Below are 24,789 nucleotides of genomic sequence, written 5' to 3' on the forward strand. Positions count from 1 at the left end.
TCACCATCATAAAAAATTATCAGTCCATAGCACATTACATAACCAAGCCAGAGTTAGTTACCCTTCTGTCATATGCTAGTTTAATAGATGCCAGACTTTGTTTATTAATCAGAGCAAAATTACTGTCATACACCACACATCTGATGTGGTTTTGTCCAGATTTCTCTGTGGAAAAGGCTTCTACCTTGTAGCTCCACAGCTAAAAACACAGCAGATCAATTACTCTTTTCCTTTCCTCATACTCAGAAATCTCAAAATGAACCTAGACTCCTTGTTCCAGCAAATCTTCCTCGTGGAACAGAAAGCTGAAGAAAAGAGGTGTCTGATGCATCAAGGTCAGGGCCTACCCTTATTTAATTAAGATTAAGACACAGATACTACGCAGGGATCTTTAGAAGAGGGGAGGCCTAAATATATAAAGCAGGCTTGCTGCTTCAGACTGACCTGTGATACGAATGCAGAGAAGCAAAGGCGTAGAAGTGCCACAGATTGCTTCATCTGATTGTTAAGAAGCCCTAGCTTTTGTTGTTGCCCTGGTTGCTATTATTGTTGTTATTATTGGTACTCATTTTGTCCAAGTTTTCCTGATCCAACTTCCCCTGTTGTTTCAAAACCATAGATGTGTGTGTCTTTTTTTAATTGGCACAACATGGTAACTTTAAATGTCCCTTTGAGACTAAGTAATTGAATAAAAGAACATCACAGCAATCATGAAGAATTACGATATCCTAACAATGCTTTGTATTGTTCAATTGCCAGATGGTAAAGTGTTTATTTCCTTTCTGCAGGGATTTGGAACTGATTTTGGAGAACTGGAAAAATGGTGTGTGTGTACGAGGGGGGAAGGGAGGGAGGGAGGGAGAGAGAGAGAGAGAGAGGGAGGGAGGGAGGGAGGGAGGGAGAGAGAATTGCCCTTAAAGATTTCTGGCTCATCAAAATTATTGAAGGTTTTAATTCTCTGGAATAAATAGGACAGCCTATTTTCAAAAAAAGGTGTTATTTTTCCTAAAACTGATTAATGCTGACATTCACAGTGGTACTCATAACGAATTTGCTACTATTTGGTACCACAACTCAGTTCATTGATCAAATATCTTTGAGATTTTTTTAACTATTTCATGTTTATGGAAAAAGAATGTTTGTTTCTGAATATATTCAATGTATAAGTGTATGCTTTATATTGCAGTTAAACAGGATATAAGCAAAAATCATGAAAAAGCTAATCAAATTACACAGCAACTTGGTGAACAAAAACAAAAATTGGAAATTGAAGTAAGAGCAATGGATTTTTTAACTAATGTTATAACTTTTGATATCTTTTACTGTTTTCTTTTTGTTATATATCAACTTTTATATTAAAAAATTGGTGGAATTTATCATGATCCATATGTGTTAGCATACAGAGCATCACTGTTTTATAGTATTAGCAGTGTTCAACAGGATTATTCTAAAGGCATAGAAGATACAAAAGGAAGCGAGGGAGGGAGGGAGGGAAGGAAGGAAGGAAAATTCTCTTACCTTTGGTATTAATTGATATTAAATTTTGTTATGTTTCTTGATAGTGGTTAAATGTGGACATCAAGTTCAATCATAGTGTCTGATGACAAAAATGAACCAGATAATGGAAAATATTATCTATTTATTATGCTTTGGCAATACTAAGATGTGAATAAAAGACAATTTTTTGATCTAATCCTTGCAATTATTCTAGAAGAGGATAGGGTAAATTATGATTTAACTTATTTCAGGTATCATTTAAGGAATTGTAAGAAGTGCTCTCAAACATGTTCAGAAAAAACTTTCAGGAATTCTTAAAAAAGAAATAAGCTTTAGAAGATTCGCAAATTTTTCTCACTTCAGTTCCTTGCAAGTTTAGAAATTTGTTTTGATTGCATTTGCTTTCATTGGAGAGTTTTTCATAAAATTAATCAAAACTTCATAAAAATGGGTAGACCATTTTTCCAAATCCTTTCAGACCACCTTGAAAAAAATTAGGAGAGATTCCAAATGCAAGAACTCAAGGGACTATTTTTTTTAGGTTCGTTTGAGGCAGGATTCAAAATTTTCCATCTCTGTAATTTCATTTCAACAGCATATTGTAAGCAGATCATATAGATATAAAATCTATAACTGCCCATTAAGTTCCTAAGCTATTTAAAATCAATCTAATTGCTTTCAATTAGAAGACTGTCCAGCTATATCTCATTTTTTAAAATATTGGGTCTTTTTTGTTTATTTCTAAAGACTATAAATAACTTATTTATAAATTATAAATAAGTAAATAAGTTAGGAAGATATAATACAAATATATAGAAATTCACAGAGTTTATCAAAAGAATGTGTTTGAATGTTCTTGAACATTCTTGAATTTTTCATGACCTCTCATTTAGCCATAAACCAAGGTCACAGAAGAGAAAACCCATTGTCCCTTCTGCAAAATTACAAGAACTATATTTTTGACAGGCAATGACATTCATTTGGTTGCTGTTTATAAAATAATTTATGACAGTCATAATTCCATGTACTGTATACATCACTAATTTGCTATTGACTCATTCTGATTTACAGTTTTGGTTACTATGGCAGATATAGAAGGTTGTGAAAGTGGGGAAACAATTTCTATGAATTACAAATGAGGAAAACTAGAAAAGCATTCCTAAACCAATTATAACTTTAAACTCACATAATTAATTACATAAAGGTCAATGAACATTAACTTATATATTTGGCTCAATTTATTTTTCAAAAGTCTGTTGTATGCATTCACAATCCTGAAAAAGCCAATATGCATTACTTCTGCTGGATAAAATAAATTCAGTTCACCATTAAAATTGTCACCACTTATCAGTTTTGGGATAGTAAAAAATTCAAAATATGCTCTTCTAATGCAGTGTATTAGGTTGACTGCAGTTCCATTCTAAATTCCATTTCCAGATTGCTCTACAAATTTTATTTCTAATTTTCATGCATTCAAGATATTATAAATATATAGAGAAATACAAAGCTCATGTGGCTGAACTGCTTTTGATCAAGGAAGTATACATTTTTGGTATGTTCTTATGAAAAACTAGGTAGCATGTAATTAGAACTTTGAATTATAGCATTTCACCTTTCAAGGTTCAGTACTTTCTTTTCAAAAATGCTGCTCTCAAGAATATATTGCATAAGTAGTTTGGGCCACAGCTGATCTCACCAGTATAATCCAATATAAATGTAGTCACTCCTCGGCCAGCATGTCCCAGTTCTATAATGACCAAAGAGACAAAGTCCTTCACTAACGGTGAGTCCTGGTTGGAAGATGGAATGCTCTGTTTCTCCATCAGTGAGCTATTTCCAAGTCATTTGCAATCAAGCAGTCTCAAATGTAAGGAAAACTGAACCAGAGATAAAGTTTGGCAGCTAGAGGTTTGGAAGAGAAAACTTGGATCTGCATTTCCAAATTCTTCTGAAATAGAAAGTTTGTCTAAATGCAGGACCTCTATCTATTTTAAAAGACTTGCTTTATTTTGATCAGTTGGAATTAACAGATAATACCATTTTTAAAATGTGTTTATATTGGTTTTTAAAATCTTACAAATATTGTCATATGTGTAACATCTGTCCAACAACAAACCGTAACAAAAATACCACTTGTTTTTAATTTCACAACTTGTATGTTTTTCTTTTTATAGGCTCAGTTGCTATCTGAAAAGCTCTTTAACTTAGAACTTTTCAAGAAACGAAAAGAGAGTTTAGAAAAACAGAAAGCTGATCTTCTAAGTCAGAAGAATACTAATCTTGAAGCATATGTATGTTTCCAATGGTAGCATTTTAAATATGTAGTATCCAACCTTTTTAGAATTACACTTAACCCAAAGGTTTGGGGTTCTAATGAGGCAACAATTAATGGGTTCTCAGCCCATAAATTAAGATAATTGATTTTTACAAGTAATTATGATAATTTATTTCCACAAATAAAAAAATAAAAAATGTATTATTTAACACAATCATTATTATTAGTAACTAATAAATTGCTACTATTTCTGTGAGATTTGAATTTCTCAAACTGAATCAACAGGAGACACGTTGAACAATACAAGAGCCTTTTTTGAAGCTTTTGCAAAAGCTGGTCTTCTGTGCTAATCTAGGTAGCTGACAGAAAGGCTATGAGACAAAGGAATACAGATCTTTAAATACGTTTTCCAAGACCATTCCCTCATAACTTCCCCTTTCTGGGCTCACAATCTTATTATTCCCTTATACGGTTATATCGTTATATCCCCTTACACCAGGAGTTAGCAACCTGTGGCTCTGGAGCCACATGTGGCTCTTTCACCCCTCTGCTGCAGCTCCCTGTCACTCAAAATATGCATTACAACAGCCAATGTGCAACACCCACCAGCACACGATTTATTGAGCTTTTCAACCCCCGGTAGGCAAACCATGGATAAATAAAAAAGAAAAAGAAAAGTTTCAGAAGAAAACAGAACGTTTAATTCAACTTCCTTTATTTATTTATTTATTTGTTTGTTTGTTTGTTTGTTTTGTTTTGTTTTGTTTTGTTTTGTTTTGTTTTGTTTTATTTTATTTTATTATTTTATTTTATTTTATTTTATTTTATTTTATTTTATTTTATTTTATTTTATTTTATTTTATTATTTTATTTTATTTTATTTATTTTATTTTATTTTATTTCTATACCGCCCTTCTCCCGAAGGACTCAGGGCGGTGTACAGCCTAATTAAAAACACAAAGACAGACAATATTTAAAAATAATTAAAATTATTAAATAGTAGGCCCAATTTATAAAACCCCGAATTTAAAAACCCAATTCATATGCTAGCTTTGTGACCACTCAAGAAATAGACAGGCATGGGAAAGGTTTTGTGACTCCTGGTGTTTTCTTTTCTGTGGGAAATGGGTCCAAATGGCTCTTTGAGTGTTTAACAATAAACTATTAATTTTAACAGGACATCTGCTGTCATGATGGCTGGCTTCCTGGCAATTGGCTTTTTTGGCCCAGATTTTGTGTTGACCAACAATGTCCTTGCCATAATAGATTTATAACTTTGTTATTGCTAATATTAACAAACATAAAATATAAGGAAATGTACCTTGAAATAAATTATACTGAAATCAGTTGAGATTATTTATGATAAAATGCAGTTTAGACCATGCATCAAAAATAAGTAATTTTTCCCATATTCATAGTCAAATGGGAAATTTCCATAGTGTATAAATGTAAGATGAATATTTTTATTATGTTCTTATAATGCATACTCTAATATTTGTATTCTATTTCTAAGATCAATATAGTGGTATTGTGGTATTATCAGTAGTGGGTTGCTACCGGTTCGCCCCAGATTGGGCGAACAGGTAGCAGCGGTGGGAGGCTCCGCCCAGCCGCCTGGACGCATGCACATATGCATTCCCACAAGTGAACCAGTAGCGACGGAATTTGAAACCCATTACTGGGTATTATAGATAGTGCTTTGACATATCTCCCAATATTTTCTATATATTAAAATGTATATTTAAAAAGTAATGTAAGGTTAATTTTTTCATTTACACTTTTTATATTTTATAACATAATAAGAAAAATCTAAAGACAAAAATTGCTGAAGAAGATGAAACATTTTTGAAGGAAATTAAAAATTTCAACAATGAATATGGGTTAATATTAAATCGGGAACTTGTAATTAAAAAAAGAGCTCAGACTGAAATAGGTGAACTAGATGAGAAGGAAAGTCTTCTGAGAAAAGGTAGGTCTTCAGTTTAAACATTTTAACTTAGATTACTGCAGAACATAAATGTTTGTACTAAAACTCTCTGGCAAAATAATACTTTTTCCAGACTTTAAATTTTTTATTTAATATAACCATTTGACTAAAGTGAAAAACAGTATACTATAGTGAAGCTTCCTGTCTGCTGCAGAAAACTTTAACTGTGGATTTCAACACTCTATTATATTTATGTAGGATATACTCGAGCCTAGATTTAAGTTTAGTTAGTTAGTTAGTTTACTTTATTTGATTTGTATAGCGCCCTACTCCCGAAGGACTCAGGGCGGTGAACAGCCAACAATAAAATACATAAATACACAAAATTTAAAAACCCGATAAAATCAAATTAAACTTTTTGGCCCAGACAAATTAAAATACCCCAATAATTTAAAAACAGATTAAAATTTACATATTTAAAAAGAGAAGAGATCAGGCCAAGCCCGCTTGATGGAATAAAAAGGTCTTCACAGCACGGCGGAAGGAGCGCAGATCCGGGATCCTCCGTATCTCCGGGGGGAGCTCATTCCAGATGGTAGGTGCCCCCACAGAGAAGGCTCTCCCCCTAGGGGCCGCCAGTCGACACTGTTTGGCTGACGGCACCCGGAGGAGTCCCTCTCTATGAGAGCGTACTGGCCGATGGGAGGCTATTGGTGGTAGTAGGCGGTCTCTAGTTATTGTTATTTATCTTTCAACTTTCCATTTGCTATTTTATCTTACTGCATCCTTAGTAAATATTAGAATATGAAAATAATATTAGTTGTATGTAACAAGTTTTTTTAAAATAATTCTAAACCTCAAAGTCTAGAACAAGGGTTTCAAACTCACGGCGTCATGACGGCGCCATGTGACATGTTATATCCTGGTAGTCGGTGCATGCGTAATCGCAGCCGCCAGAAGAGGTGCTATCCTGGTGGGAAATAGGAGGGCGCTGATTGGGTTAGACGCTGACAGCTCGGGTATATAAGAGCTGTCAGCTTACGAGGTTTCGGGTTGTTCACACTGTTCATGCAGTTAGCTGTTCGCAATTGTTCTCTTGCTTGTTGACGTAATAATTAAAGACATTGTTACTGTTAAGGGAATCTGCCTCGATTTCTGCCGATCCACGTCAGTATATAGCATGACATATGGTGACTTTTTCTCCCTTCGCTAAACCAGGCATGGGCGTGGTCAGCTTGTGACTCATCCAGCCCATGGGCTGGGAGTTTAACAGCCCTGGTCTAGCGCTAGAGTCAGTGTGAGCTGTAATTAGCACAGGTAGCAGTCAAGCTGACCATTTTTCATGCTAAGTTGATCATTTTTTAGGATAGCATCACAGACATTCTTTCATGGCCTTCTCTACAAGCATCGAATATTAATGACAAGGATGGCAGCTGCATCACACACTATTGGTCATAGGATAACTGCAGCAGTCGCAGACAAGAAAGCTTCATGACATCAGTAACATATAGCAACAGAATGGTTTACCAGTTTGTTGAGGATATGTGGCTCCTAAGAACTGCTACATTGGGAAAAATTTTCTCTTGTGGCATTTGTAGTGTTACAGACTGAAAGTTTGATAAAGACTTTAGATTGTAGAATTATTCCAACAGAAAATCAAAAGCAACAAAAATGTTTCTTTTGTTCCCAAAGAAAGGATCTATCAGTTACCTACTCCGAAAAGTAACCCTAATCACATGCTAAATACTGCTTTGATCAACAATAGAATAGGATACCATATTATGCCCTTTGGGATAAGAAACATTATTGTGCTTAGAAACACATACAGCAAAAATACAAAAGAAAACCACATTAAACTCACACAGTTATTAAAATAAGTATAAAATTTGTATTAAAAATAATACTTTCTAAAAGCAAAGTGACTAGAGGCAACTATTCAGGCAATAGTTGCCAACTTTAATTTCACAGGTAGTTTGGTAGAATCTAATGTATCCATCAAATGACTAACTTAAGCAGACAGCAATTTTCATATCATTTTTTTATATAAAGGTAATTAGTCAGATAAATCTGTATAATTGCAAGCTCTTGTATGAGAAAATGTGAATTTTAAAATGAACCAGTGAGAAGCAGCAGTAGTTAAACTAGTATTTCACAGGATTCAAACTGTGCTGTGAGTCTCCAACACACTATTAACTAAAACAGCATCTGCGGTGTATCATTGCTACTAAGCAACTTGTATATAGTGTTTTTCTTATATTACTTTTCTCTTATTTGGGAGAACAATTTTTGAACACTTACTGTTTTGTTGTTGATCATAAATATTTTATTTTTTGCTTCATATTTAGGTTCAAATTAGTCACATATTTTTCAAATTAATATTATACTTTCTCATATAAATGGACAACATAACTATCAATAAAAATGCACATAGAATAAGATGTAATCCTGTACAATAGTTAAAACATGCATATATCTGTTAGCAGGAAATCTATATGCGATTATTAAATCCAAAAGTATACTGTATATAATTTCTTGCAGAACTGGATTTTATTACTTTCTTTATATAATTCTATTTCAAAATATTTAGAAAGGGCATGCCGTAGAGTTTTGTAATAAATATTACATTGTTAATAGATTTCTAACTTGAAAATTATTACTTCCTTAGAAATAGAATCAATGGAGCATGAAACAATTCAATTAAAAATATTTCATCTACAGAAGAATGAATTAAAGCAAGATTTATCTACTCTTCAGAGGAAACTCACAGGTATATTGCTTACCTGATGTTTAGCTGATTTAATGTTCAAGTATAATTTGAGAAATAGTGTTTGAAATTTATCCTCACAGGAAGACATTTTATGAGAAAGCAGAAAATACCATATATTCAATTACTTTAAAATGACTACATAGTAAAATATAAATAAACAATAAAAGAACAAACTTATCCTGCACGACTTGGGAATTTTAGCAAATTTTATTGCTAAAAAGAGGATTCTTTTTTCTTTAAAATTAAACATAGCTTCTCGTTACTTCTGAAAGTTACTATAACAAAACGCACAAAATAAGCTCTGGTTTTACACTTTCTATCCTCATATTGTTAAATGTATTGCATTCTTCATTATCACTGCTTCTGGCTTCGCATTACTAATCCATATAAAAGTCTTGACATTTTCAGAGTCGGCCTCTGTGGCTGTTTTACTGATGCTGGTTTGGGCTTAGTCTGGGCTTTTCCGGCCTTGATGCTGCTTTAGATGTATTTCATCCAACTGTGGTAGCTTTGGACATGCTTAGCTGGCTGCTGTTTCCTTCTATTTGCAACTGCTTAACTTTCTACTCTCTCTTTCCAAAGACTAGGATTTCTTATTGTTTTCCCCACCCATTCTAAGCATCTAAGGAACATTCCCATGCCTGTTATTCACTGCTCCCTGCTTTTATCTATGTGTGCTGTCGGTCTAGGCAAGTGGGGTCATCCAACAGAGGATCTGAAAAATGTTCCTGTACTTCTGACCCAGACCCTTCCCTTCTATACTTGACATGCAGGAGTCTGCATTCACTACTAGGAATAACCAGGATTTCAGTTCAAACCCTCTTGCTCCTAATCTGGTTTAACTGCAAATTGAACTTGAGAATTTTGGATTGTGGAGGCTCTACTTGACCTTTGGCCTGGAGCTGTTCAAAGAACAAATCTATTGAGTTTATTGTAATTTTTTTAATGGTATAGTATAAATGGATAATAGTTTATTATAAAACAGTGTCATTTCTTTTTAGATTTTGAAAAAGAAATAGCGGAAACTAAATCTATCACAAACTGCTTAGAATTAGAAAAAATAACAATTTCTGAAAAACTTCAGACCAATTCAGAATATATAAGGTAAAAACTCTCTTTTATAATGTAACAAGTTGCATTTAATATTTCTTTCTTTCTTTCTTTTTTTGCCGAGCATAATGGAGCTTTTTCTGCCAGTTTTTCTTTCTTATCGTCACAAAAGGTTGAAGCATAAATAAATGTTCTAGCTATACCTTGCTTCAGTATTTGTGTGTAGATAGAGAAAATGAATTGGTGACATTACAAAGAAACTCTAAATGATAAGATCAGTTTCAGGTCTGTAAGCCTATGATACAATATACACTACAAAACTCACTTTTGTATTATATATTCTGTTATGTAAGTAAACTTTCGAAATTGTCATCTTTTTATAAATAATATACTCCCTTTGGAGTATTTTTATTATGATATCATTACACATTCAGTACAGTATAACTAGGAAAGTGCTATTGAATTTTAAGTACAAAAGTGCTGAGGACCAAGATTATTTACTATCTTATAATTTGCAGTTAAACTCTGGTGATGAGACTGAATAAAAAGTTTAAACAGGATTAAGATGTAAAGGATATACATTTGAAAAATATTGAGATTTTTGCAAGATAAACTGAAAGTGATGTATCATTATTCAAATTATTGAACATTATCTAAAATAAAGGTTTATACATAAAATAGAAGTAACCTATAATTTTACTTTCTATAATTTAAACTGTTTGAGCCCTACTGTATTATATTTAAAATCATGCATTTTATGTTTTCCTCTATATACACTACACATACACACACACATTTCCATTCTTCCCACAATCAGTATAGGTGTTAACCTCTATTAATCTGTTAATTAGCTATTGACAAATAGTTATTATTATATTAACTGTTAACTTTTATTAATTAAATATCTAATTAATTATTTTATGTTATTAATCTGTTACCCTGCTTAATAGAATAAATTAAGTGATGTTTGTATGACTGGCACATTAACTCTGTCAAATTTCCCACAATTTCTATTGAATTTTTTAAGTGGTATCCAATCCTTTGATACCATGGACAAGCTATTTTTAATTAAATTAAAACTCAAAGTGCACATCACTCAAAAAGTGACTAGTAGCAAGGGGAATATAGAGCACTGCTGGAGGAAAACAAAAGATGATTCTGACTGAACATGACTTACAGCTGCCTTTAAGGCCTTTCTTGTGGTGGTAAGAACAGTGATACAGTGTTATCAGTGGCACAGTGGTTAGAGTGCAGTATTGCAGGCTACATCTGCTGACTGCCGGCTGACTGCAATCTGGCAGTTCAAATCTCACCAGGCTCAAGGTTGATTCAGTCTTCTATCCTTCCGAGGTGGGTAAAATCAGAACCCAAATTGTTGGGGGCAATATGCTGACTCTGTAAACCACTTAGAGAAGGCTGTAAAGCATTGTAAAGCGGTATATAAGTCTAAGTGCTATTGCTATTTCTCTGGCCCTTTATCTAAATATATTTGTTTCATGATCCAGTGTAGATTTGCAATATGGTCAAAAGTGCCATGACTCCTTCTAAAACTAGCATGAACATCTGGTAATTCCTTATTTATGGTCAGCACTAGATGTTGCATGATCTTAAGCAGAATAAGCTAGTATAAATTATGAAGGCAATTGGAGGATTTCTTGGAGTTACCCCCTCCCCTTTTTTTTCCCCAACGGAATGAACACTGATTATTTCCAATCCTGTGGGCATGTACTTTTCCCCAAATATCTGGTTCTGCATGGATGATATCAACATCAAGAATCCATATCTATACCTATAAAAAAATATACGTTGTATATTGATTTATGAGGTCTAAGGGTCATTCTTTTTCCCAAACAGTTTTAATTCTGATTATTATGAACACTTCTCTCCATATCACCTACTCCTCCCCCTATTTCTTCATTTCAGAATAATGGTTCTGAGATGATAGATGATTGATAGATAGATAGATAGATAGATAGATAGATAGATAGATAGATAGATAGATAGATAATTCCCTGGGCTGGGAAATTGATGTTTCTCAAGAATCCCTGAGAGCTTCTCTGAATTTTATAGTGAAGGTGAAGATGGGAAAAATTGTTTTCGACTAATAAAGTTGGAGAGCTGTTTCTGCTGTTCCTGCTCTAGCTGGGTTAACTTGATTTACCCTTTAAAGAGAAAAAAGAAATGTTGAGAGAAGAAAACAATAGCTTTTGGAGAAGAAGGAAAGAGAAATAGATCTGGGAATTGATTACATAGGATTTTAATCTGAATTCCAAGAGAAATTTGAGAGTCTCTACTATGAATCAGCTGAACTTTCAGTGTGATAAGGAATACATAAGGAGTGACAAGCCGGCACTGACTGAAGAAAACATAAGTAAACTTGAGAAGCTGAAATTTAGCAGAAAAATAATTCTGTTCCTATCAGTTCATTCATTGTTTAAATGTTTTCCAGTGTTTAATCATTTATTTTATTAGGCCAGTAATGTGAAATCTTTTTAATTGAGCTTTTTATTTCTTGAACAAATAAGTTAATTAAGTAAGTTAGCAGTGAGTTAGGCCTAGCCAGAGATTGATATATGAATTGGTGTCCACTAAATTTATTCCCAGTGATAATGTGAAGCTTTTTAACAAATATTTCAGTAACTTTTTGATCCTTTCCATCCATCTTCTCTTTTCTTTCTACTTTCATTATTGTCAAACAATTTTTGTTTGTTTGTAGTCCATAGTGCTTGTTGATCATAGCTTTAAGAGAATAGTGAATCTGGTTTCATTGAGGAGTAGCAGTTTCATTCTTACAGCCTATGATACTTTTAATAACCATCCTCAAGTCCATAATGCAATGATATACTGTATAACAGGTGTCAAACTTGCAGCGTTACATTGCTGTCACATGACGTATCATGACATTTTTCCCCTTTGCGGAGCTGGGGTGGGCATGGCCTGCACGTGACTCATCCAGTCCATGGGCTGCCAGTTTGAGATCCTTGCAGTGTATATCTTCTTGCAGTGTATATCTTCTCCTTTTTCAGTGGCCAAATTTCACACCCATGATTTGCCATTGGAAAAATAATTTCTTTAAATGTATTTTGATTTTGTTGAAACGTCTCATTGACGTTTCAATTTTGTTTAAGTTAATCATTGTCTTTGATTGATTTTTCCTTTAGTTCTCTTCTTGAACCAAGAAAATAAAAATATTATTTTCATTGTATTGTGGTCAGTGGTGAAATTACCAAGCTTTTTCATACAATTGATGAAATAGGCTTCGTAGTTTGCATAGACTTTTCCTCCTTAAGATTAACTCAGATCTTTCATTTTCTGAACTCTGTCATACTATATTGCCTGTACAAATTAAATAGTTATCAGAAAATACATACATACATGCATGCATACATACATACATACATACATACATACATACATACATACATAATCAGGGTCTCATTTCTTGTTCTACACCACTCTTTTTAACAATATTAACTCTTACAATAGCTTTTTTCTCTTCTGACATTAGTGTCAGAAGAATAATCAGCTATTTTGCTATGCCCATTAGGCTTAATACTGTACATTCCATATTTTGGCATGATCTTTATAATCAAAATCCTTGCCTTAGTCAATTAAACAAAAATAAATTTACTCATTATATTTTCCTATTGTTTCTATTATCCATGGTATATCCTTTGTATAACATCTATCTGATATCTCGTCTCTCATCTTTCTATAAAACCTGCTTGTTTGTGTGTCTGCCACTTCTTCATCCATATATGGCTCTAGCCTTTATAAAAGCTGAGAAAACTAGTAATGAACTACTAACTAAAGAATTACTTAATTTAGTTTTTAACATAATGGATGAAATAGTCTTATGAATGTAAGTTGCAATTTGACTGTCTCTTATTTGGATAGGACCAAGAAATTTCAGTGCAGATACCAGTGGCATATTTTGTCCTTAAATCAAATGTGTTATCTTTTTTCCCAAAGGCTAGAAGGGAGAAAAAAGAAAAAAGGGTGGGGTGGGATGGGATGGGATGGGGTTATTTACTAGGTATAACATTTTTTGAAATATTCATTTCTTAGCAATTCAAGGAAAAACCTGTGATCTTGCACAAAGATTACAGTAAGGCTTGACAAGAGTCATGATATATGTTATGCATGTCGTCTGCATTTGAATTCATTGGCTTGTTTTATAGCAAAATGAAAATATTTTAATGAAAAGAAAGAGATTTATTTACTGAAAGCTTAAGAAGCTTTTACATTAACAATTATTGAACTAGCGTTACTTTTATCTATAGAACACTTTACAAAATCTCACTGGGTTAGCAAAATATCCTGATTCCCTCCACTGTTCCCATCATATAAAACCATATAAGTGGAATCTTAAGATGTTTACACATTAATAACTATATCCCGGGTTAAAATATCACTTGCAAAAGTTTTTAGGGTATAATCCTTCGAATAAATTTCATTAAAATCCGTGACTTTTATTGGTGATTAACTAGAAACAAGGTAGCATCAAAATGCATTTTTTCAGGACATTTTCTAAAGCAAAACATGCATTAAGTAGATATATTCTGCACTTATGCTAATAAAGGAAAATAATATTAAGGATATAACAGAAATTCTTAAAACACTGAGAAAAATAAAAGGATTATATATTAGCAGTTATTTTATTCCAAAATGTTTTAATTTCACACTAGTTTGCACAAATATCGTAGGATGGTTTCAGAAGCTTTGTAGGTCAACGAAGTCCAAAAGCAGCATTACAGTAACAAAATGCACTCCACTGATAACAAAAATCCACAAAGCCTGGAAACTGGGATGTCGCGTGCTTTGAAGAACGGCCATTACCTTTCTGGATTATATGATATATGCCAGGACAAAATATTAACTTATTTCCTGCCCTGAAAAATCAGTTGTTATATTTCTGCTTACTACAAATACATTTCAAGATAGTGTTAACAACATACACAGCTTCTTAGATGTGAAAGCAAAAGTAATATATATATTTTATAATACACATTATAAAATATAAAACACATTTTTATTCTAAGAAAATATATTTGTTTAATATAAATAGTTTTAGAATAAAGAAAACTATTGTAATCAATTAACTATTTTCTACGTGCAGTTTTGTTAATGCCAATGTTTTTCTAGAAAATGTAGTTCAGAAAATACCAATTGTTTTGATCTGCTAGTGTCTATTTTGAAATTCCATTCTATGATTTGATTTATTGACATATATAACAATAAAATAAGCATGTGACCAGTGGTGGGCTGCAAGCGGTTTAACAACTGGTTCCGTGCGCGCACACGCCTAATGTGCTTGCGCGCAGGGTTCAAAATACAGCAATTTGAAGCTCAGCTGCTTACCTTCTAAGGCAGCCTTGGTAAGTAGAACAGCAGAGGTGTGGAAATCAGCTGCGCCGCGCAAATCGACTGAGCCAGAAAGAAGGAAATATAGGACTGGATAGGACGGATGCAGGTGGGTGGGGCCATCTGATCATCGGAACTACCAGTTCCCCCGAACCAGTCCAAACCAGCAGCAGCCCACCACTTCATGTGACATATTCAATACAGTTCATAATATTTAAAAACTACTTCCTTTTGCTTAGAGCAGATCCAAATGCAATATATATCTAACTTGCCAAATTCTGGAAAGCCAATTCACATAATTTTTCATTCACTAATTAGTTAGCAGTATAAAATATATTGGAAAATGTTTCCAAACAAGTTTTGTCATTGGGCTTTAAATATGTTTGAAGAACAGTTAGTTTCCACAATACAGTGTTGAGTATCAACCCACTATTTTCAAGGAGAACATCAGGAATTGCTTTGAAGTCCTGAATCTCATGATTACAAAATGAAATGGAGAAAATCTATTCATGTGGTTGTTAGGAGTCAAAAACAATTAGATAGCACATAATGAATCATATATATAATACATTTATACTAGAATATTACTATAGGGCTATAATCTGACCTTGCAAGATAATAGGAGTATAACAGGCTTCCTTTCAGAGGACTTCGGAATGGGACCTGGGATTCTCTGTGGCGGACACTCCAGGTTCCAAGCTGGAAAAGACACCATTGAGAAAGCTTGGTCTGCAACATTACTCACTGCTTCTTAGTGTAGGAGAGTCCCAGAGTGGGAGATCTGATCTGTGAAAGGATAAATGTAGATCTTGGACTAAATTTTCTTATTAGAACTCTTCTTTCCTATTAGGTATTACTTTAATCACAAATGACTCAATTAATGTTTACACCCCAGCCCTTCAAATCCTGGTTTTTGACATCCATAATTTACAGCTGTTTTCTCATACCTGATATTTATATGTTAAATTACATATTCAGGCAGATGAGCTGTATGACACTGGTCCATTTTTGGTCTCCTGTTTCTTTTCTCATTTTTTAAAGTGAATCCTTTCTAGAGACAGATTCTACAGAAGGAATTGTTCTGATTGAGATGTGAGTTCCTGCAGAATTTTAAAATCTAGAAGTAGCACTGGGATATCATCGTGTTTTTATTTCATTGGTGGCAGTTTTGTTTACTTGATTAATCTAAAAGAAAATTGTTTTTTTAAAGTCTTATTATTGGAAAAGAAACCGTATTAATGAAACCATATAAGAACAAAGAACACTGCATTCACATAAATCTTCAAGGAAATATTTCCACTAGAGCTTAACAAATCCTTCATATTAGTGGTAGATTGCCTAAGGCCATGATTATGTTGGTTTTAAGCAAATATTTTCAATTTAATTTAATGTTAATTTTATAAGCAGGAAATTTCCATCTCTGGAGTAATCTCTGGGCTACAGAATGAATTTCTGTAATGACAATTGCTCTTTGATTTCCTAAAACTTTTTTATATCAATGCACAGTGGAACTATTATAGTCAGAGATGTGTCAGTGTTTCTATTATGGATTCCAGTATCAGTGTTTGTCATCCAAGAATAAAAACTTGCTCTAGGGTACATTGTGATATTGGAATTTCACATGGGAATAATTTTATTTATTCAGATGCACATGCAGGAAAACTTAATTTAGAAAAGCTGTTGATCCATTTGTCATTCCCTGTAGATTTTAAAATATTGAGTATTATTGGAAAATGATCTCTCCCTTTCCCTTTCTGTCACCCAACAGCCAGGCAAGCTCTTTTCAAGCCTAAAACATTTTAAACCCTAAATATATTTATACAATTCAACAATCTAATTTGTCTTGCAAAAGTCTAGTGCAGCAGTTTCCTTTCTTCTCAGTTTCATTCTTTCCTGGGCTTGAGCCCCATTGTATCTTCTCCTTACTGCCTCTAATCCAAATCCAAATCCAAATGGGCTGTTTATCTGTACTTAGATCATGATCCATTCCACCAGCTGTCACACACTGGGCCCTCCTTACTCTCTTGAGGACAAAACAAACTTTCTCCAGCTGACATATTGGATGATTCCCTTCTCATGTGGAAACTGCTACCCAATCCCTTCGGATGAATCCAAGTTGCAGGCTTGACAGCAGAGCACAAGCAGCATGAAGAAGGAAATCTTCAGAACTAGAATAATTTGTCTCTTGTCTCCCTTTCCTCAATGACCTGTCACTTTAAAGTTTTTCCTTCTTTCTCTCTTATCAACATTGGTAGAATGGCAGTCACCGTTTGAGTCACTGTTCATCAAAGCAAGTAGTGGGAAAATTCTCAAGTGAGAAATGACTCAAACGGTGACTGCCATTCTACCAATGTTGTGATCATTTCTGACTACAGCTGATTTCCATGGCTGGGGACAGACAATCAGTGGAGATTAAGTTGTGATGTATCTTAGGAGTCCTTTCTGAAAGGAACTTGAGTAAATAGCAAGGTATGCTAGACCATTACAGGAGAAAGTTGACCTATACTTTCCCTTCTTCTAAGCCAGTTGCCTCTATTTTGGCCACATGTAAATGAACTGATACATACCAAGATATCTTGTCTTCAATTGCTGCTTGTAAACTTCAGGTTTGTATCCAGTAAGAATGCATCTGATGTGATAAATGTCCAAATCTGGTGTGTATTAGGAATGCCTGCTGGAGCAGCAGTGAAGAATAATCCTGTTGTAAAACTGCTCACTCAGCTTTTGGATCTTATAGCAACAGATCAGGAAAGGATAGTGACTATGGTAATCTATAAAAATATTGCAGTGATTGCTCTGGAGGGGACTGATTGCAAAGTATATTAAGTTGGTCTTTAGAGGAAACTAGTACTGATTACCTAGCTGGCCAGCAGTAGCTCTTCCTATCCTATAATGGGCACATGTTGAAGCTTGTATTGACTTCAAGCAAATGAGTTGCAATCTAAATAGACATTAGGAAGGAATTAATATTCTGACTTTTGTTTTGATCCAGTCTTTGGTTTCTGATAAAACTACAGATTGTATCCTCCCTGCTAGATGGGATCATAAATCATCCCTATACAATGAAGTTAAACATAGTCACATATGGTGATTTCTATACCTCCTGATTGCAGATATGTAACATGGCAAGGCATATTCTTGCATATCTCCAGCACTGATGATTTGATTCCTACATAAATATACTCTTTAAATTGATTGAATCAGTTTTCCCTACTTCTTACCCATTTTACTGCATATTTTAGCTACATCTTGTGCGTTTTGGTTTCCTATTTTGTTACCTATGATATCACAGCTGCTTCTATTACTTAGATATCCAGGCACACAATCAATGCATAATACGTACATTTTTAGCTGTTATGAATTTGGTGGGAAAGATTGAAGATTTTTCAGCGATGAAAAAATATCTTTCTGATTGATTAGTTTAAGAAAAAGGATTTTTAAGTCATATATTTAGGGGAGTGGAGGAATTGGATAGAATTGAATAAATGTTAAATTTGGATGTGGGGAGAAGGCTGCTTCGAAATGTTATATTAATATATATAAAAGATTAAATGTTATGTTGTTGTAATAATATACTATAAGTTTGGGGGAGGAGAAAAAGGGCAGATTATTGCGAAAATGGGGGTTATAAGAATATTATGCTAAGGGTCAGTATTTTGAGGAGGGAGTAAGGGAATGCTAAAATATTATGTAATTAGTTATGAATTAGCTTAATGTTGTGAAGAAGTCACAGGGGGGGATGGGTGGTGAGGGGGGGTTAGGGAAGAGGGGGGGAAAAGGGGGAAAAACTTGTATTTGAAAACTTTTTCAATAAAAAAAATATCTTTCTGAAATTTGGAAATTACAGAATAAACTGTAGCAGTATTAAGAATTGTAAACAGATCTTAGGCAAAATTCATTTCTTCTGATTTGAAAAACTGGCCTGATGAGAGAATTTGTTTTCTTTACTTTGTGTTTGGAGACTTCGTTTGTTATTGGGGAATATTTGTTTAGTTTTAAGTAAAATAAAGCAATACGGACTATTTTTTCTAAAATTGTTCTTACTACAGTTGAGTTGGGACTGCCAAAGCACTTCTGGGTTGAAAGGCTGGAATGATAACATCATCATTGGTCGGAGGACACCCAGTTGCGGGCTCCTTTCATGACCCCATTAACTTAAAGTGGTACCAGTCTATCTACTGGCAGTTGCCTGCTTTCAAACTGCTAGGTCAGCAGGAGCTGGAGTTGTGATGGGAGTTCACTCCATCTTACGGCAGCAACCGAGTCTCGAACACAAGCCTGCCAATCATCAGCTCAGCATCCTAACCTTGTGAGCCACCATGCTCTTGTATCAGTCTTACTAAAAGTGATTTATCTATGATTGTGTATATGAATCCTTAAAGCCAACAAATGTGCATAGCATTTACAAAGGTTCCTGAGACAATATCACTGCAAAACATAATAGTAGATCCGTAGCTATGGAAAAAGATGATTGTGGAGTGTTATAATAATAAATGAAAGCTGGAACATAACTTATCTAGTTTCCATGACCCAACTGCTTTTTTTTATGACATTAAGCTTCATTAATGGGACTGTGAATCCAACTTCCTTGGAGTGCTATGATTAGGGGTTTGACAGTAATCTTGGAAAGTGGATAAATATACTCCAGCCCTCATTTATTAGTGAGTACATTACTGAAGGCTCTCTGAGAGCTGCTTGATCCTTTTTCTCACAATTGCCAGAAGGGTATAGAATGGCTTATAAAAACATCTACACTGGATAAAGGCATACTAACAGAAGCATTTTGAATTAATGTTTCACTAAAATAGCTGTCTAATTCAGAACTGCATGCTACCATTATGCCTAACAGAATCTTTATGCATGGAAGCAGCATTCATGCAATAATGTACCATTCTCTATACAGAAAACCTGTGAACCTCACCAATATCTAATATATCTGTATCTATAAAAACTCAGCCCACATCCCATGTTCTAACAGATATACTGTCCCCAGAATATAACACTTATATAAGCTCACTTATCACTCTCAACATCAACACAATGACCCCAGAAATTGTTCCTCTCTTATCATGAATGGATTTGATACAATTTTATAGTTAACTTTCATTCTGCAGTCTCCTGACAGGTATGACAAGGAGTGCAGTATAACTTTATGGCTGCATATACTACGGACCATTAAATGATCTGAAATAGCCTTTTCTTGGTCCAGCAAGTATCTACTTAAGCAAATATAATGGGTAGTATGCTGCATGTGGATTCCTGGTTTTTAGATCTTTTTAATTTCTTGTAGAAGAGATGCTATAAATAGTTTTCTCACTTCTATTCAGTTTTCTGTTGTCTTTCTTTAATTGCCTTCTATCCTTCAGGTCTAAATTTTTAGACAAGTTCAGAGGCTGCAAAAAGAAAGCCAGAATAAATTTAATATAACTCCCATATTTCAGAAGGTTTTTAAAAAACTTATGGCAATACTAAAATTTGGCCTATTTATTATAAGATTATGTATTAACTTGTCACTGATGGAATTAGTATCACTCATTCAATTAATTTTTCAAGTAATCTCTGTGCTAGTAAAACATTTCATGTAATATGATATCCATATGTTATATATTTAATTTTTAAAAAAGATTTATTTCAAACATATCCCTTATGTAACCTGCATTATTAGCCTGACAAACATTTCTGATACTCAACAAGTAAACTGTGCTTTATCAGGAGTTTTCTTTATTAACTAGTTTGTAATGAAAAAATGCTTTTTGAATTTTATGTAACCTGATTCTCAAACTATTTTAGAAAAATCAGGATTTTTTTTTTAATGAATAGCACTTTGCCTGCCACTACCAATAATTTGTTGTCATGTTCATTGAGGACATTTTATGACATGTATTCAGGGTGTCACCTGAACTAAGACTCCATCAGCAATGTATTAGGAAGTATAGAAAAAGCATAAGTCTATAACTTTACAAATTTGTTTTGAAAATACTGTTCAAAACAATATTTTGCTATTGTTTTTGTATGTGAACTCAATAATCCCCATTAAAATGTTAAGCTTGTTGCCTTGTTTTGCTTAGGTAAAAAGCCATTGCATACATTTCTGTATTTTCTTGCAGTTTTTTTGGACTATACTTAAATTTTTATCTTAAAGGAAGAATCTTCTAAAAATAGTCACATTTTCTCTTTCACTGTATCTAATATATTTATTAGATTTCTATCCATCCCTTTCATTCAAGAGCTTACGACAGTGTAAATAGTGATCTCACCTCCTATTTTTCTCGCTACAACTATCACCATTGCATTGAGAAAGAGAATGACTCTTGAAGTTATTGAGTAAAGTTACATGTCTAATGAAGGAATAGAATGTGAGCTTCCCAACTCTTAGTCCAAAACCCTCACACTTATCCCACCCTCGCTTACATTGTATCAAATAATTGCTTACTAGCTGCTTATTCAGCAAACATTTGAAGTTGCAACAGCACTGAAAAAAGAGATTTACGGACAACCCTTGAAGTTACAGCCATTGTAGCATCCCCACAGTCACATGACCAAGTTTCAAGCACTTTGCAACTGGTATGCGTTCATGACAGCTGCAGCCTCCTAGAGTCGTGTGGTTGCCATTTGCAACCATCACAGTTGGCTTCCAATAAGCAAAGTCAATAGGGAAGTCAACAGGAAGCTGTAAGTTACAGTCACATGATGCTGTGCTTAACGAATCAAGCAAACAAGGTACCATCAAAATGCTTAAGCTGCCTAAGCAGCTACCCAGCCACCACCCTGTAATGATAGTTTTGTCTTGTGGCAGAATGAAAACAGAAAACCAGGAAGCTTATAGTCTGGCAAAATATTCTGAAGCCAAGGATCAGCCTGTGGTAGATTTTTTCCCCTCATTGTTCTCATACAGTTATATGGTAGATTTATTTACTTATTTAAATGTTGACGTTACTTGACTCCTCAACAACTCTAGATAGTTTATAAATGAAATAAGATATAATAGATATAAAAAAAGAATGTGGCTGACCACAAGAGTAAACATCTAATCTGTGGTTAAACTAAACTATCAAAAAGGGGATAAACAACCATCTTCTTCCAAGGCTTGAGAGATCCAGCCAGAAATAAATTACACAAAGATCTGTAATGCAAGTTTAAGACATAAACCTCATTGCTCCCAAATTATTTTAATTTCTACATACTGCTAATCTTTGGCTGATACTGCATTGTGATTTCTAGATTGTTGAATATAGCTGTTACCTCATAACTAATTTTGGTTGAAATTTATAACTGTGTATTATGCATGACCCACCAATTATTGGGGGCTTTGTAAATTCCTGCTAAGGTAATCAAGGTTAAATGAGGATTAGGTTTGCAGTTAAGAGGAAGCTGACAACTTCACCAGATCAGGTGGCATGATATTTTTTTTTTCTTAATATTGGCACAGGCTTAAAAAGCAGTTGGAGAATTATAAAGAAGATGAAATGGAAAATGCCTGTGAGGCTCTTCAAATGGAAATTGAATTTCTGCAGATGGTACACTCTTTTAACTTAACATGTATCATTATGGTGTGAGGTGGAGAAATAGATTCTATTATCTTGCACATAAAATACTTCTTTATAAATAGTGTACTATCAAGCAGGTAGATCTACTAGCTCTACAGACAGTTATCTGTATTTCCCATTATATACATGTCACCCCTTTTACTAGAAGCAGTATGTTGCTCAAAAGTACTTGCTGGAAAGATAGGAAGCCCAATTTTCTTGCTTGTGGGTGATTCTTAGATATTAGATTAGTCTTTGTTTTCCATCTCAAGTGATTCTCCCTATATACTTTCAGTGCTCTCATGCAATTCATTGTTCAGGATAGACATTCAACACAGCCTGGAATACTGTATCTGAGCCTTTTAGTCCTTGTTAATGTAACAACTTTGAAATGCACATTTGTAAAGAACAATCTAAACAATGGGCAGACCACAATAAAAATGGGAACATGAAGCAATTATATTCATAGCAACACAATCTGATTGTCATGATTAAGAGACCACAAAAGCTAAAATAACTGAAAACTCAGTTGCAAAATAGCATAGGATTTAACTTTTAAAGCAGTGGTTGCCAAATTACTGGACGGAGAAGTTGATTGTACAGTATCTTGGGCAACTCATTGTTTTTCCACTTTTACTATGCCTTTCCCTTTCCTATCTTAATCAATCAAGCCTTTCAACCCTATTTTCATTCAACCTATCTAGCCTCTAGCAGCTTTATTCTCTTTCCCACAAGCTTCTAGGCATAGTCATTGACTTATGATTGGTTGCTTAGAGACCATTTGAAGTTAAGATGGAACCTGCCCCCACCAAAGGTACTTATGACCTGGTTCCAAAGTTCTAATGGCCAGCCCCCCCCATAGTTAAGTGACCACATTTTCAGCACTTGACCCTTAACCTGCCTTTACAGCTGTTTGTGGCAGCATCCATGGTGACATGATCATGATTTACAATACTTTTGTCAAAAAGTGTTTGTTTACAGTTTTCAGTAAAAACGCCCCATAGCAAACAATGGGTTTGCTTAATGACCATGGTGTTCACTTGACAAATGTCACAAACAAGGTTGTAATGTCAGGTGAGTTGTGTGGGTGACCTGCTTTATGACCATCACACCTAATGGCCATAATGGGCAGGCTCTGTTCTGATTGTAAGTTGAGGACCATCTGTACTAGTGCTATAGAGAGGTACAGCCTAATCTCTTGTATACATTTCGGTTGCAACAGGAACACTAGCTATGAGCAACTATAATACACACAAACCCTTTTTGTACTGGCTGAAGATGTAGAGACAGATGGATGATACAAAAATGTTTTAAGTAACTAGATAAAGCTATTGGAATGCATTGCTTATTATATATGTTTGTAATATAACAGCTATTTATTTCATCACTAGAACATCTAGGGCAGGAGTGTCAAACTAATGTCGTCACGGTGTTGTCACATGACGTATCATGACTTTTTGCTCCTTTGCTAAACCGGGTGTGGGTATAGCCAACATGTGACGCATCTGGCCCATGGGCCACGAGTTTGACAGCCCTAATCTAGGGGGATAATTTATTTTGTCACTAGAACATCTAGGGGGATAATTGTTAGAAATCCCTTTCTTCCAAAATAAAATAATAGAGAGAACTCCCAAACTCCCTCTTCCCCTGCAAGTTGAAAACAGTCCCAGCTATTGGTTATTCATACATACTTCTTTCACCTGCAGAATAAAAGAGATACCTGCAATCTACCTCATAGTTGTTCCAAATAATAGAGAGAACAAACTCCTCCATCACATTCAAGCTGACAGAAGAAAACTTGGCTTCCTTTAATCCGCTGTTCATGAAATCAAAACCTTCCATCAAATGCTAGATACAAGAAAGCAGTTATAAAAATATGATTTGCAGATCCCAGACTATTTCCTTTGTCTCTTTCATAAATAATCCAACAGTAGCGATGGGGAGAAGGGCAAAGTCCTCCACCCCTTTATGCTTGCAATTCAACCTGTCAGCACTCTGCAGAATTTATTAGGGATTTAGGTTTATGTTAGTAAATGTCAAGTAAAATTATTTTGGTGTTTAATTTAAAGTAAGGAACAAGGAACTTCAGACAGTTAGTGATTCCCATTCTGTTTTTTTTTTTTCTTGCAGGAATTGTTACAAAAAAAGTCTTCAGCCAAATAAATAACATATTGTGGACTGATTCAAATGTCAGAGGAACAGAATATTGTAGCATTTGGAAAATGCTACTTTTATCATCCTTATTGGTTAAATTTATCATCCTCTGCTTTTCCTGCTAGCAGAGCAAGGAGTCTATTTTTTCACAACACATGTTGTATCTTTGCTTCTGGATATTTATTACCATGAATGTCTAACAACTGTAAACAAATCATTTTCCTTTCAC

General features: G+C 34.2%; 1 protein-coding gene across 1 annotated transcript; it reads left to right on the plus strand.

Annotated features, from left to right (window-relative positions):
- The first annotated feature begins 256 nt into the window (after positions 1 to 256).
- CCDC172 (coiled-coil domain containing 172) lies at positions 257 to 24,569 on the plus strand. Its single transcript, XM_070945400.1, has 8 exons — positions 257 to 335; positions 1,187 to 1,272; positions 3,672 to 3,788; positions 5,576 to 5,741; positions 8,365 to 8,466; positions 9,468 to 9,570; positions 22,310 to 22,397; positions 24,537 to 24,569. Exons 1-8 carry the CDS (start codon positions 257 to 259, stop codon positions 24,567 to 24,569), a joined length of 774 nt encoding a protein of 257 aa, XP_070801501.1.
- The last annotated feature ends 220 nt before the right edge of the window (positions 24,570 to 24,789 follow it).

Source organism: Pituophis catenifer, unplaced genomic scaffold (assembly GCF_029215685.1).
Source record: "Pituophis catenifer annectens isolate HBS135680 unplaced genomic scaffold, rPitCat1.0.hap2 SCAF_6, whole genome shotgun sequence".
Classification (NCBI taxonomy): Eukaryota; Metazoa; Chordata; class Lepidosauria; order Squamata; family Colubridae; genus Pituophis; species Pituophis catenifer.

What these genes read in the sequence shown, in the direction of transcription:
- CCDC172 (XM_070945400.1), top strand. Translation starts at nt 257, where the DNA reads ATGAACCTAGACTCCTTGTTCCAGCAAATCTTCCTCGTGGAACAGAAA. An exon ending in TCTTCAGAGGAAACTCACAG is followed by an intron (nt 8,467 to 9,467) that starts GTATATTGCTTA and finishes ATTTCTTTTTAG; the next exon opens with ATTTTGAAAAAGAAATAGCG. An exon ending in ACCAATTCAGAATATATAAG is followed by an intron (nt 9,571 to 22,309) that starts GTAAAAACTCTC and finishes ATATTGGCACAG; the next exon opens with GCTTAAAAAGCAGTTGGAGA.